Below are 16,479 nucleotides of genomic sequence, written 5' to 3'. Positions count from 1 at the left end.
TAGCAAAGTTATTTATTTATTTATCTACTTTTAATTAATTTTTATTTTTTATTAAAGAAAAAAACCAAAAACAAAAATCAAATATCATAAACCAAAAGAAAAAAGAAAACATCAAATAAAATTCAAATATTATTAAAGAAATTGTAGTTGTTAAGAGCAGGTGAAAAAAAAATTATAAAAAAGATAAAATAATTATTTACAAACACACACACACACACATTCTAAAAAACAGGAGGAGACTGTTTTTACCCAAGTATTTTATAAATTTTTGTCTTTTTATTTTATGTTTCTATTTACCAAATAAATGCTAGAAAAACTTAAAAATAACGATTGAATGCACAATTTCATGAGCCCCTAGAATTGTGCTACAAATCGTGTTATAATTTTGTGGTTTTTATATTCAAACGCAACTAACTACAACAAAATACTTTGCTAAAAACGGTCAAGAGGAAAAAAATAAAGCAAAAAAAAAACAAAATGTCAACAATTTTTTAACAAATATACACTGACACACACACAAACATATACACTTAATGATACACTGTGAAACAGGTCAATTTGTATTGAAATATAAAATATGTCTATCAGTTTTATTTCCCTTTTTCAGTTGAACTCTCTTCTCAGTCTATTTCATTACTTTTAGGATGAAAATGTAAATACAATTGTGCTCTGAGAAATAGCAGTGTTTGTTTATATTTTAAAATATTCAACAGTTGTTGTAGGTCTTCCATTATGCGTTTTGTTGTGCTTTTCTTTACTTTTCAGTTAAGTTAAATTAAATTATATCAATTCTGAACTTTACAGTCTGTACCGTACAATATAAACTCAATAGTCTGAACTTAACTGTCAGAACTATACAGTCTGAACTAAACAGTTTGAACTATACAGTATAAACTATGCACCTAACAATAGTATGAATTAAAGTAGCAATTTAGTCTTAACATTAGTTTTAACTGGACTACAGTCAAGACTGCAGTCTAACTGTAATGGTTAAACGCTACAACGGTCCTGGACAATCGAATCCTTTGGCGCAGGTGGCTGAAATCATTAACGACGTATATCCGATGTCAAAAACAGACTCAAAACCTGATTCGGAAGAAGTAGAGAAGAGTGAACGTTCCAGCACTCCAGCTTTTGATTCTGATAAAGAATCCTCACTTAATCAGGTACAGTTTTAACTGAACTACAGTCTGAACTATAGTCAAGACTAAAGTTTGAATTGTAGACCGTTCTATCACCTGGACTGGACTAAAGTCTGAACTATATTCCTGATTACAGTCCTGCCTATAGACTACAGTCCTAAGTATAGTGTGGACTATAACTTGAATTATAGTCTGGACAACAGTTTGATCTTATATCTGAACTATGGTTGGTCCCATAATTTCAACTAAAGTCTGATCTACTATAAACTATAGGACCTTTGTCTGAACTATAGTCTAGATTTTAGTCTAATCTCTAATGCTTTGATATAGTCTACACTAGAGCCTGCACTATAAAACTATAGTATTTACCAGAGTCGTGAGTGACTATAGTCTGGTCTACTGTACTGAATATAATCTGAACTATACATTTAAGTTATAGTCCAGACTATAAGTCGCAATAAAGTGTCTGAACTATAATCTAAACTACAGTTTGAACTATAATCTAAACTATAGTCTGAAGCCTCGACTATAGTGTTAAAATTCTGACTAACGTCTAAACTATATTAGGAACTGCAAAATGCACTTAATCTGGACTATATACTTTACTGAAATCAGCATTACAATTTAAACTGTAGTAGGAAAGAGAGTTTTCCTGAACTTAAGTCTTCACTACTGTCTGTAATATAGTCTTCTCTATAGTCTTAACTACAGTCTGCACTGTGAACTATAAACAGAGTATCAAATATAGATTTATTTATAAAAATCTCCATTTATTATTTACTTAAAAAAACTGCTGCTATTTTTCTCCCCACAATTGTATGACAAAATTCAAACCCTCTAATATTCCTACATAAGTATAACTTACTGTACTTGTCTTTGCTTATTTTTTGACATAAAAATTAAAAACACCAAAATAAATAATAAAAAAAAATAAATTAAAATATTTATACATTTACAGAAATATTTAAAATTTACATAAATGAAAAAAAAAACAAATTTGAAAATTATAAAAAAAAAAAATATAATATATAAATAAATAAAATATTTAGTATAAATGTTTGTATCAATGTAAAATTTAAGTTTACATATCATCATAAATAATTATCTGCAAACATAAACATCATCATTATTATTTTCTATCTTTATCAAATATGAAAATTAAATATGAAAACACAAGAGCGGATGTATGGATGAATGGGCGAATGGATTGATAAATTGGAATGGCTTTGGTTTAGAAGACCTAAAAGGTGTTTTCAATATTTAAAATAATTATAGCATTTAAGTTTTAAAAAAATCAAATTTTAGACAATAACTAATAAATACAAGAAGTTAAAGAAAAAAATAAAAACTTTAAACAGAAATTTAAATAAATATACACAAAATTACTTGTTTATATATAAATATAATACATATACATATGTAAATATTTAAATACATAAAATATCTATATTATATTTGCTAAATATTAACATTGTATGGTGTTAATTATTGCAAATATAATATACTTGCAACTAAACAAATTTAATTAAAAACGTATTGCATAGTACTGAAAAATAAATCAAAATAAAAATTTAAAATTGTCTCAATTAATGGCAGGCTATATGATTTTATTATAACGCACTTACAAATACATTATTTAACTCAATTGTATTGTGGCCTTTAAAGAGGGAATATCGGGACACTTAATGCTTTTTCTTTTATAGCATTTACTTTTTAGGTTTAAGGTGGTCATCATACTGTCTCTACAACAGTAGCCTACACTATAGTGTATACTATAGTCTAGTCTGATTTATTATCTGTACTATAGTCTGGACTACAGTCAGGGATTTGGACTCTAAAGTTTGAATTGTTTTCTAAACTAAATTTAACTCTAAACTATACTCTAACTATAGTCTATACTAGAGTCGCAACTATAACCCGAAACTAAACTGTAGTCTAGACTAAAATCTGGAATAAATATAGTCTGGAGTAACATGAACTATGCTTTGAACTTTAATTTGCACTATATTCAGAATTAAATACTATTTTCTAAGCAATTATTTGGATTATAAACATACTAAGATCTAAATTATAATCTAAACTTTAAATTGTTTTCAATTCTAAACTAAAGTCTATACTAAAGTCACAAATGTAACCCGAAACAAAACCGCAGTCTAGACTAAAATCTGTTATAAATATAGTCGACTAGTCTGGAGTATAATTAACTGTAGTGTGAACTATAGTCTGGACTACAGTATGAATTACAATTATCTGGATTATTATTATACTATGATCTAAATCATAATCTAAACCATAGCCTATACAATATAATAGTCTGAACTCTATTCTGAACTATAGTGTAAATATAGTGGTATCTGAACTGTAGGCTGGATTAGGATTCTATAGTTGAAACGAAAAGTCGACTTTTCGACTTTTTGTATTTAGTTAAAAAGCGACTTTTCAACTTTTTGCATTTTATGAAAAGTCGATTTGAAAAAAGTCGATTATTCCGCTTTTCAATTTTCTTTTTTATTTAATTAAAAAAATTAAAAAAAAAATTTATAAATAGTCCACTTTTCGTCTTTTTTCGACGTTTTTTGGAATCTTCGATTTTTTCGACCTTTTTCGACATTTTTCGACTTTTCAACGATTTTTGTTTTTTTCCGACTTTTTGACTATTTTTGACTTCTTCCCACTTCTCTGCTATTTTCGACTTTTTTCAACATTTTTCGACTTTTCGACTATTTTGGATTGTTTTCGACTATTTTCGACTTTTTTCGATTTTTAACTATTTTCGACATTTCGAGTTTTTCCGATTATTTTAAAGTTTTTTATTTTTCTCTCAAAATGTTTGTCCTGGAGTCAATATTTGGCGAGCTGTATTAAAGGATAAAAAGGTATTTTTTTTGAAGTTTTTATGAATTTATCTTTTCTCTTTCTTCTTTACTTTTTTATAAATATTCTATAAATAACTCTACTAAGAAAACAACTTATTTCCAACCAAACAATAATATCAACTTTTCCGACTATTTTGGCTTGTTCTGACTTTTCGACTATTTTCAACTTTTTGACTTTTATTTACATAGTCGACCTTTCGACATTTTCATAAACGAAAGTCGATTTTTCGGTTTTTTTTTCATTTCATTAAAAGTCAACTTTTAGTATTTTATTAATAGTCGACTTTTCGACTTATTGTGCCTTTCCGACTTTTTCCGACGTTTTTCGAATTTTTGACCTTTTTCGACCTTTTCCGACATTTTTCGGCTTTTCTACTATTTTCGTTTTTTTTCGACTTTTGCCGACTTTTCTACTATTTCCGACTTTTTTCGACTTTTTTCGACGTTTTCCGACCTTTTTCGAATTTTCGACTATTTTCGAATTTTTTCAACTTTTATTTACAAAGTCGACTTTTCATAAACTATAGTCGAGTTATCAACTTTTTTGGAACAAAATAGACGACTTCGAATTTTCGATTTTTTTTTTTTTTGACAAAAAGTTCGTTTATTCGAAAGTCGATTTATAGAACCCTAGTCTGGATTATATTCTTATTTATAGCCTGGGTCACTGACAGAACTTAAGGCGGTTATAATTTGAACCATAATCTGTACAATACTTGAGAATATAGTATGGACTATAAGGTGAACTATAGATTACACTATAGTCCGAACTCTAGACTTTTCAAAAATGCGTGTTATAGTATAGACTATGGTGCAGACTATGATATAAAGCATAGTTTAAATCATAGATATTCAAAAGTAGACTGTCCAGATTATAGTAAAATATATAGTCCAAATTATTGTTTAGTCTATAGTTCATACTAAAGTTCGGACTATAAGTTATTCAGAGCATATAGAAACGATTTTAGTCAAACTGTAATCTAGAGTTAAACTGTAATCTAGAGTTTGTATTCTGATATATAGTCCTACTAAAGTCTAATATATACTTTGGACTATAATAAAGACTCTAGTTAGGCTTGAGTAAGGACTAAATGCAAAACTATAGACTACACTATAGTTCAAACTACACATTTTAGTTCAGATAATATTCTGGACTATAGTCTTGACTATATTATAAACAATTGCCTGGATTAAAATTTTAACTATATTCTGGACAATTGTCCGAACTATAATGTCTACTAAAACATTATATCAATATTAAAGTATGAACTATACAATCTCTACCTAAAGTGGGCTACTGTCACATTATTAAAAAGCCTAATTCCCTCCCTTAAGAGCTAATATTTTTATTCATGACAGTTTTAATATAATTTTAAACTTTTCTTTAAAGTCAATTTCTAGTTACATTAAAAATTTTCAGTTTTTTTAACTAATTTCCCCAGTGCAAAAACCAAGTGTCAATTAATGTTTTTACAAAAAAATTTACTTTAAAGAAAAACCAAACAAGAACTTATTTATCTCTGTACTAGTTATCATTATAAGGATATGTAAGTGTATAAGACATTATATACACAAATGTATTTGGCAATATGTATGTAGTATGCATGTATTTGTATATGTATTATATTTATATTAAAATTATATAATAACAAGTAAATTTATATAATTATAATGTAATAAATATTAAGTATATTAACTAGAATTTAATAGAATGAATTAAACAAAAAAAAAACTAAAACAAAAAGAAAGATGATGATAAAGAAGAAAGTTATTACAAAAAAATTACAACAATAATAAATTTAAATAAATTAAATTTAAAGTCAATAATGGCATATATTACTTGTATATATTTAAAGCTAAACAAAAACAACAACAACAATAAATATGTAATGACAAATACAACAATAAATAAAATTATTATAAATTTAAAACGTGTTAATTTATATTACATTTCATATGGCAAGTGACTAAAGATAAGTTAATTTTAAAATTTGAAAGGTAATTTATAAACTTGATTTAATATGTAAATTACTTAGAAATTTTAGATAATGGTCATAACCACTTTACAGCCTGAAAGTAGTTTACTGTTGTAGAAAACTTCTTAAGCCTAAAAATATGTTACCACAAGCCGCTAACTATTAAACAAATTGAAAATTACAATTCAACTGTTAATGTTTGCTGGGACTTATTTTTATTTCCTTATAATAAAATCAAAACTGGTTTAACTATATTATATAACATTTATATTTCTTTATTTGTAAGGCTTATTAATAAAATTAAATACTTCAATGAAAATATTTTTTTTTTTATTTCCTTACAAATAACAAATACTTCCTTCTAACATATGTTCACCTAAAGGGTTAAAAACTATTACTATTATTTATTTGACTAATATTTATTTAGCAAAAATATTCCATAGTTCAGCAAACGCGTGATTTTATAAATTTTTTATTTGCTTTAAAGCTGCTGCAGTTGCTACTGCAGTTAGCTGTCTCTGCTATTATATTACAAAAGTTGGCAGCGTTAAGTGGTTTTGTTTAAACATGAAACACGCTTCAAGTCAATTTTTCTTTGTATGATTACATATTCATACTATTATTTTTTTATTTAATTAACAATTGACTAATTAACTCGTTAGTGACGCAAATCTTAATAAATTATTTTTTTGGTTTAAATTTTAATATAAACATTCTGACATCCAATGACAGTATTACAGTCAAACATGATACTATACACCCTAGTCTGGCCTATAGTCTGAATTAAAGTCCGGCCATGAGTTGAGGCCTATAGTATAAATTTGAGTTGCGAATATAGTCTAGACAACCGTCTCAACTTTAACCTGGAATGGCCTCGACTACTCTCTTGACTATTCAGTACTTCAATGGCGAATCACGACTATTGCCTGGATTGTCGTCTTGACTTTGGTCTGGACTATATCATTAACTAATGTCTCTATAGTCTGAACTACAGTTTTTACTATAATCTGGTCTACTATATAGTCTGCACTATAGTATCGACTGTAGTGAGAAAGATGCAGAACTGCATCTTTAATCTTGAATGTAGTCTCGACTATACAATATTGCAATATCGACTATAGACTGGACTACTGTCTCTAATATGTCGTGGACTACAGTCTAAACTTTAGTCTGGACTACGCTCTCGACTATGGTTTGGATGACCGTGTACATTATACACCGAATTGGCCCGGACTATTATCTCAAATTTAGTCTGGACTACAATCTAAGATATAGACTGTAGTCTCGACAATATCTTAAATCTGGGCTACATTCTTGACTATAGTCAGAACTGCAGTCTCCACTATAGTCTAGAATACAGTCTCGGCTATAGTCTTAACTACAGTCTAGTCTATAGTTTGGACTACAGTCCTATACTCGAGACTGATGTTTAAATTATAGTCTGTATTACAGAATCATCTATAGGGTTGACAATAGACTAGACAGTCTCGACTATAGTCTGCACTACAGGCTTCACTATTGTCTGGACTACAGGCTCCACTATACTCTGTACTATCGTCTCCTCTATAGTTTGCAATATCAACTATAGTCTCAAATAGTCTAAACTACAGTATCGGTACGGTCTGGGCAGTTTCGACTGTATTCAGGGCTTCAGTCTCATCTATAGTCTGAAATACAATTTGGACTATAGTCTGGAATACAGTCTCGAATATAATTTGGTCTGTAGTCTCAACTATACTTTGTTTCCACTATTGTATATGCTATAATCTTGACTATATTCTGGGCTACAATCTTGACTACAATTTGGATTCCACAGTCTCAACTATTGCCTCGAATATGTTTTGGATTATAATCTCGAAGCAGACGCGGATCCACATGAGGAAAGAGGAAAATAATGTTTTAGTAAATCTTCTAAGGTATATGTATGTATATAGAAGCCGAGCATAGAGTGCATGATTATTAAATACTTTAAAAATTACACTCATATCTAAAGACATATTAAAAAATAGAAAAATATATTTTTTATTTATTTTCCATAATTTACAAAAAAAGGAGTGAAAAGCAGCAACATATCACATGGAAAATATTTTTTCTAAATACAAAAATTTCCAATACTTTTCAAACTGTAGCCTAATATTATTGTTAACCTCCTACTGTGTCGCAATTTTTTCTATATATAGATCAATATTTATTAAAACAAAAAAAAAAACGAATTTCAAATATAATAATCTCAAATATATTAAATTACACATCTGCTAAAAACAATTGATAGGGGCAGCAAATATACATTAACTCACAACAACAAAAATAGCAATAAATATAATCTATATGATTTAAGTTTTTTTAAATCCAATTCCGCTTAAACATTTCGATTTGTATTATTTGAATTGTTATTATTTATATTTAGTGTGTCTACAACTGATAACATAATTCAAATAAACGCTACAGCGGCTCAACCTCTGTGGTTGACACAGTCGATCAGACGCTCACACACATACAGACACACACACACTCCCTGTACATGAAAGTCAATGGAGAAATTATTCTAAAGGTATGCTTCTAATAAAAAATAAATAAATTAAAATCCAATTTAGTAGCGCGTTTAAAGCTGTGCAATTCACAACACAATTCACAAGTGAATTCTAACTAAAAAAATAAAGAAAAATTTTAATTTTTTCTGCAATTAAAAATACAATTTCCAGTGTGTGTACAGTGTACAAAGTATAAAAATTTTAATTAAATTTTAATAGAAAAAATAAATAATTTAATTAATTTAATAAAAAAAAAAGAAAATAAAAATGAGTCTTCTGTTAAGAGTACTGGGTACAATTTTAAATGTCATTGCCATTGTAGTAAATTATATAGCAAATTTACTAGTGCCTAGAATAAAACCAACATTTCCCCCCATCAGGAATCCGGTATTAAAGAAATCCATAACCGAATTAAGAGAAGATTTAATACAGAAAAAGGTTTGAAACTAAATTGTTGGCTTTAAAAATAACCATAAAAATTGAAATGTTTAATTTAATCCAATTTACAGTTAACTTCCCAAGAACTGGTACAAATATATATAGAGCGCATTAAAGAGGTTAATGCCTCACTCAATGCAGTTGTGCAAGATCGTTTTGAGGAGGCAATTAAAGATGCCCAACATGCCGATTCATTGATTAGTAAAGCTGATAATGATGTAAAATTATTATTGCTGTTTCAACGTTATCCGCTATTGGGAATACCTTTTACAGTCAAGGAATCGTGTGGTCTCAAAGGTCGGTATTGTATTTATATTTATATTTCGCTATTTGTAAATATTTAAATTATACACTAAGGGGCTACAAGTTGTTGCTGTTGTTACTCTACTGACGCTTACTCTATTGTTGCTGATAAAGTCCAATTTTTGCTTTTTTTATTATTATTATTGTTGTTGGCGTTCAACGACGGCAATACAATTTAATAGTGACAATTGTGGTCAGTTTTTTTTTTCTTCTGCTTGAGTTAAAGCAGAATTAACGAGAGGTGAAAAGTTGCTTTATTGTTAGTGTCTCTTTAACAAGTAGAAAATTATGTATAAAAACAATCTTTAAGTCTGGATTGAAAGTACGCTACATTAAGTATAAATGCTTTGTAAAGAAGGAAATACGTAAAACTTTTTAAATTTTTCATTGACCTCTGGAACCTTGAACTCACTTTAAATTTGAATGTGAAAAAAACTATAGTTAAAATTTTTTTATAATCGAATAAAATTATTCGAATAAAAGACATTATAAGAGATAAATTCAGGAAATATTATAAGAATCAAAATTTTTAATTCAAAATTTTTCTTTATTAATATGAATGAACATTATTCTTATAATCGATTTAAGTAATCGATTAATTTATTAAAATATATAAATTAATCGAATAAAATTATTCGATTAATCGATCAAAATTTGTTGATTTCGTTTAGCCAATTAATAAAATTAAAAAATTTAAATATTTTTATCTAATGAATAATTGGTAATTATTTCTGTATAATTCGATTAAAATTATTCGATTAATCGTTTAAAATTTTTCTATAAAAAATTAAAATTAGAAAATAAACCCAACTGAATGAATTAAAAATAAAAATTAAATTGAAATATAAACATAAATTAAAATTATTCGCTTAAAAATATCGAATAAAATTATTCGATTAACATTTTTCGATAAATCTATTGAAATTTTTTGATTTTGATTGATGACAGTTAATTGAATAGAAAAAATAAAAATATTTTTATCTAACCATATTATCTAATAAATAATCGATTAATATTTATCTATAATACGATTAAAATTTTCGATTAATCGATTCAAAATTTTTCATTATAAGATTAAAATTATTCAATAAATCCAACTGAATGAATTACAAAAAAAAATAAATTCAATTAAAAATTTTTATCCGAAAATAATCCACAAAAATTATTCGAATAAAAAAACGTTTCAAGAAATAAATTGCGGAAATTTTTAAAAACTTAAAATTCAAATTTTCCGTTATATTATTCGATTATTCGATTCAAATTATCTAATTAAACAATAAAAAATTTTATGAAATTTTTAAATTAATCGATTGAAAATATAAAATAAATTATTTTTATCTTAAAATATTTGCTTAATATTATTCGAATAAAACATGTTATATATGGAATAAATAAGAAAACATTAAAATAATAAATTATTTTCGATTAAAATTTTTCATTGAAAGAAAATATAATTTCAAATTTATTCGATTAATCGTTAAAAATTTTTCCGATTAATCGATTAAACATTTTCGAATAAAAATATAAATTCTTAGAAATTAAACAAAAAAACATTATTTAATAAAAAATAACAATTTTATAAATAAGCGATTAATATTATTCGATTAAATATTAGATTCAGTTTGTTCTCACACAGCACAAAAATAGTAAAAGTAGTAAAATGCATAATGACGCATTATTATACTGAAATTGCACTGAAATTAGTTTAAAAAATATTCAATTAATCGAATAAAAGTAATATTAAAATATCCGATTAAAATTATTCGAATAAAACACATCACAGTTAAAAAAAAATCGGGAAATATTGAAAATTATAAAATTTTTAAAATTTAAACTTTTCATTGAAAACAAACAAATTTTTGTAAATAAAATTATTCGATTAATCGTTTAATATTTTTCAAATAAAAAGAAGAAAAGAAAATTTTTTAAATAAAACATATTTCAATTAAAAATATTCTACTACAAGCAATTTTTATAGAAAATAAAAATTTTATAAATAATCGATATTATTCGATTAAATATGAATCTTAGTTTGACCTCTAATTGCACCAAAAGATTAACCAACGTATTTACAAAGATTGTAATCGCTTATTTTAGATTTTTCATACAACATTCCTACAATAAACCAGCAATAACTTTAATACGCATTTGGCTTAAATGCATAATGACTCATCATTATACTGATGTTTCGCAGAAATCATTTCAAAAAACTATTGTTTTTTTATGAGTAATCGAAAATATTTAATTATTTGAACTATGACCTTACAGGTGTATAATTTAAAGTTCAACAATTCGGTATGTATTTGTAGATTTTTATTGATTTATTTAATTAGAATAATGTTACTGCTGCAGTTATTAGACTTATAACAAATGTTTTTTTTAGTTAAGAACTTTACTTTTCCCGAAATCTGCAAAATTCAGAATAGATAAGAGTAAAACGTTTTTATTTAATCAATAACTTTAAAAAACACCTGTTGTTGTTTAAACGATTAAACACAGACGACTGAATTTAAATCAAACGTTTATATTTGTGATTAAAATCATTGTTTACCTTATTCTAATCAATTTGGATATTTGTTCATTGGACTCTTAAACAATGATTATTTCGATTAGGAGTTGAACTCAAAAAGCCAAAAATCAAATTCAGTAATTTATTACTGCAATATTTACGAATAATTCTGATGAAAATGTTTGTTAGTGAATCATCATGCAGCATAGGTGTTGATAGAATAATGTTAATAACCTTTAAATCCTTTTAATCAATATCAATCGAGAAATTCTGATATCTTAATTATAAACATATTTTAGGTCTCTCCTTCTCGGTGGGTAGTCTGAAACGTCAACATGAAGTGTGTCCCCAAGATAGTGAAGTGGTAGGTTTAGTAAAAGCGGCTGGTGGTATACCACTCCTGGTATCCGCCAATCCAGAATTTTGTTTTTCATTTGAGGCCGATACACATGTAAATGGAAAATGTCTAAATCCCTACGATCTGAGACGTACTTCAGGAGGTTCCTCAAGTGGAGAAGTAAGTGAAATATTGCTCTGACTAGTTTCAATAATAAAAATATTTGTTTAATTTCAGGGTTCTCTAAATGGTGCCGGCGCTACAACCTTTGGTGTGGCCTCAGATGTTAGTGGTTCCATACGTTTGCCGTCCCTATTCTGTGGCGTTTTCGGTCATAAACCTACCGGAGATTTAGTGTCAGTGCAGGGACATTTTCCCTACAGTAACACAGATGCCCAATTTGCCGACTTTCTACAAATGGGTCCTATAACAAGATTTGCTCAGGATTTACCTTTGCTAATGAAAATAATGGCCGGAAAAAATGCTCATAAACTCAAATTTGAGGAGGGAGTCAAATTGGATGACATAAAGGTAAATTAAGATCATGACTAAAAGCAAAGTAAAAACTTCTAATTCTTATAACAAAACATTAAGATTTTTTACACATACTCCATGGGCAACTTTGTGCACATACCAGCAGATTTTGAAATCAAATTAGCCATTACCAGAGCCGTCAAATGTTTCGAAAAAGGAGGTTTGTATACAGAACAGGTAGGTATTTTTTTGTTTTGAGTCTTTCAGGATCCAGAAACTAAAATATTTCTTTTTTATTTAAGGTTAATATACCCGGCTTTCAAAGCGCCGTCGAAATGACTTTGTCACATTTAGTCAGCCTTAAAGGCATACCCAGTGTGATAACACATTCGTCAGTTGAACGTCCCACGCGTCTGGAAATTCTCAAGGAATTGTGTAAAAGTTTAACAGGATATTCAAAAATTACCGCTATGCCTATAATTGTAGAATTAATGATTGAAATGAATGCCTTTCTAACAAATGAACAAAATGAGAAATTGAAAATAGAAATGAAAGAACTTAGAAAAGATCTAATAGTAAGTGATTCATTGCAATATATCCAACAATATAAATTTCAAACTATAACTTTCTCTCTCTCGTTCTTTTCAGCAACTATTGGGTACTAATGGTGTATTATTTATACCCACCTATCATAAATCGGCGGGATTCTTTAATGGCTGTTCGGTTTTGAATATAAGTGGTGTTGTTCTAATGCTTATGTTTAATATTTTGGGTTTCCCCGCCACCCATGTACCCATGGGTTTAGATCGCAGGGGCATGCCTATAGGTTTTCAAGTGGTTGCTGCTCCTTATATGGATAAATTATGCCTACAAATAGCTGCTGAGCTAGAGGGTGCCTTTGGTGGTTGGAAGGAACCTTTGTAATGGATATATTTTTATATGACTAAGTTTTTATATTTTACTTGTTAATTTAGGGTTATAAGATGAACTAATTAATATATTTATTGAAAAAAAAACAGTAACACTGGTTATACAAGATGTGGTTATTTCTCCAGGAATTCATTTTCTGAGCTTATTAGTATACTTAAAGGTGGGTGTTGGACTTTTGGACTTTTTAGGTGTTATCTGAACAAATGCATAATATCAACCCCCCTCCCAAAACACTACAGTAGTATAGGGTATACAAAATGGGATTTTTATGGGGACTACACTTGGAGCTCAAGATTGGGAACATGAGTCTACATTTTTCTGGCAACACTGATTATGTATGATAATACTGTAAATATATTCTTAAAGGAAATAAAGTAATGTTAATTTAACATTAATGGTTGTGGTATTTGCTATTTTCAAAGCAAGGAGCTTTCGTATAGGTTGTCTAGCAGAAAACTAGTGATGCCATTATGTCAAAAATAAAATATGTAGAAAAATAATTGGATATTTATTTCATAAAACCAAAAGAAATGTTCTCTGCATACAAATGTATTTTTTTTAAGTTTTTTTTTTATTAAAAATTAAATGAAATTTACAAAATAAAAGTTTTTCTCTGAAGGAAGAATCCTCAGAAGAAACTACCAAGTAAGGTACAGAAAATACTATGAATTAGTCTAATGAATAGTTAATTGACTATTCTCTGAACTAGTCTTTTGAACAGACTAAGACCTAGTCTACTGGCTAATGACTGTCGGCGAGATTTACTATCTCAGCAGTTCGACAAAGTGCTAAAGCTTCCGAAAAAACAACGAATTCCATTTCGGTCTAACCACCTGGTTATCACTATTTCGTCTTTCGTCAGGGATGTATTCTTCGTCCTCGCCAGTGTCACTTTGTTAGCAAGGAAGTTCTTATTCTATGGAGTGACAATTAACTTCCTCGTATGACAAGCACATGTTAAAATAGCTAGTCAACTGGACGTCCGGTGGCACGGGGTAACCCCGGGGGAGGAAAATCCGCCCAAACCGTATTCTATGGAGTGACAATTGACTTCCTCGTATGACAAACACATGTTAAAATAGCTAGTCAATTGGACGCTTCAGGGCTAGAGGTTACCCCAGGTGGCTAGATGTAACCCCAGTAGGTTTAGGTAGTTCGGGACTGTCGAAGCAAAAGTAATATAAACAAGATGGAAAATTTTGTCAGACTGGACCTACCATTTGATTACCCACAAATAATGTGAGTTTATATAAAATGTAATTTATTTTTAATTTATTTAGAATTTTATTGATGATAAACATATTTCCTAAAAGTGGCTAGGTTCAAATATGGCCCACTATTTTGCAATAGATTTCGTCGTTCAAAAAATCATTCTGATTCGATTTGTATATTTAAAGGTGGGTGTAGACAAATATTTGTAAGAGTTTTATCCATTAGCACAAACTCGAAATAACTTTTCCAATATAGTGGAGTAGGGTATATAAAGTACTTATTTTATCGTGAGATTACTGCGATATTTTCAAAAAGTACTAGAAAGTACAAAATTTTCCATCTCTCAGTTTTAATAATTAAACTACCACTCATAGAAAAATAAATAGAAGTGTTACTGAGAGTAAGAAATATTACTCTCTCACATGTACAGGTTCTGTGTGAATTTAATACAATTGTATGAGTATTTTTATTTTTGTTTAAATAAAATAACAAAAATACGAAAGTACATAATGTATCCGAATTCATCATACCCTACCCCATTGCGAGTAAGTAGCAATAAGTTATTTAGTATTTTTTAATGTAGAAGTTATATTCAAGAGATTGATGTTTGCTTAATTAATGAACGTACTACTCATTATAACAATATATAGTCAAAATTTCGCATATATAAAATTTGTTGAGTCGAATTTTATAAATACCCTATTCTTGTATAGCATAAACCGCTTACAAAAAAGTTCAATAGGCTAATTTATGGACGGATTACATCATTACATCGACGCAGGTGTTACAAACTTTAAGACATAAACAAAATGCCGTTCCCATTAGTGTGGTGTAGGGTGTATTTTGACTGCATTTGGGCTGCTTTGAAATTAACAATAATCGTTCATATCAAGCGTTAATTTTAGCATTAGCACAATTCCTTTGGCAAAATAGCCCCTGCTGCTGCAATAAACACTGCTAAAAGTTATGTTTTCCTATAAAATTATTGAAAATATTTTCAGAAAAAAAACAAATTTTTCAATCGTTTTTATTTTTTTAATATAATTTTCGAGTGTCAATATTGACTCAACCCAGCAAACCCAAAGAGTTTATTTAAAATTAAGAATAATTTTTAATGAAGATCTTTCTTACATTGGTCAACTGATATTGAATAAAAATGGCTAATTCAAAACATTATTTCATAAAATATCGAAATATAATATCAAACAAAAATATAAAAACTTTTTAGACGAAAGAGTTTGTGTTTGTTGGGTTGCATATTTTTCAACTAATACATTCTCACGACTTAGGTTTTTGACAGCAGACTTAGGTTCTGTCACTCTCAGTTTCATTTCTATGTATACCTATTCTATGCTACCACTTTTTCTCTATTTTGACTGTTATTCTCCTGTATCCAAGTTATCTCACAAACATAAGACAGAGATGGAAATTTAATTGTAATTTACTTTAGACTAAAGTTTAGAGGCATTTATTGACCGGGTATTAGTAAGTTTAAAAGATGGGTGTAGTTATATACATCAAATACGAAGAAATACACCTACGTCTCTATCGGGTCTGTTGTGCTGTCCTTAGCCAGTGTCTCAGGTGGGAATCGAACCCATTACCTCTGGTCTATAACAATAACCACTAACCTACCGAAAGCCTCTGACCAGATATTAAATTGACAGGTTTTAAATAGGGTTCTATAGTTGAAACGAAAAGTCGACTTTTCGACTTTTTGCATTTCATGAAAAGTAGACTTTTCGACTTTT

The 16,479-nt window shown here is 28.2% G+C and overlaps 1 protein-coding gene across 1 annotated transcript; it reads left to right on the top strand.

Annotated features, from left to right (window-relative positions):
* The first annotated feature begins 8,470 nt into the window (after positions 1-8,470).
* LOC111676055 (fatty-acid amide hydrolase 2-A) lies at positions 8,471-13,608 on the top strand. Its single transcript, XM_023436938.2, has 7 exons — positions 8,471-8,963; positions 9,035-9,260; positions 12,075-12,292; positions 12,350-12,643; positions 12,707-12,823; positions 12,889-13,161; positions 13,235-13,608. The coding sequence occupies exons 1-7, from the start codon at positions 8,793-8,795 to the stop codon at positions 13,508-13,510; spliced, it is 1,575 nt and encodes a 524-aa protein (XP_023292706.2). The 5' UTR covers positions 8,471-8,792; the 3' UTR covers positions 13,511-13,608.
* Positions 13,609-16,479: the final 2,871 nt, after the last annotated feature.

This window comes from Lucilia cuprina, chromosome 4, assembly GCF_022045245.1.
Source record: "Lucilia cuprina isolate Lc7/37 chromosome 4, ASM2204524v1, whole genome shotgun sequence".
Taxonomy (NCBI): Eukaryota; Metazoa; Arthropoda; class Insecta; order Diptera; family Calliphoridae; genus Lucilia; species Lucilia cuprina.
This window is presented reverse-complemented; position numbering and strand designations above follow the sequence as displayed.

Excerpts from the sequence above, each read along its gene's own strand:
- LOC111676055 (XM_023436938.2), top strand. The coding sequence starts at position 8,793 with ATGAGTCTTCTGTTAAGAGTACTGGGTACAATTTTAAATGTCATTGCC. Across the intron at positions 8,964-9,034 it reads AAGATTTAATACAGAAAAAG|TTAACTTCCCAAGAACTGGT; the intron begins GTTTGAAACTAA and ends TCCAATTTACAG. Across the intron at positions 12,824-12,888 it reads GAGGTTTGTATACAGAACAG|GTTAATATACCCGGCTTTCA; the intron begins GTAGGTATTTTT and ends TTTTTATTTAAG.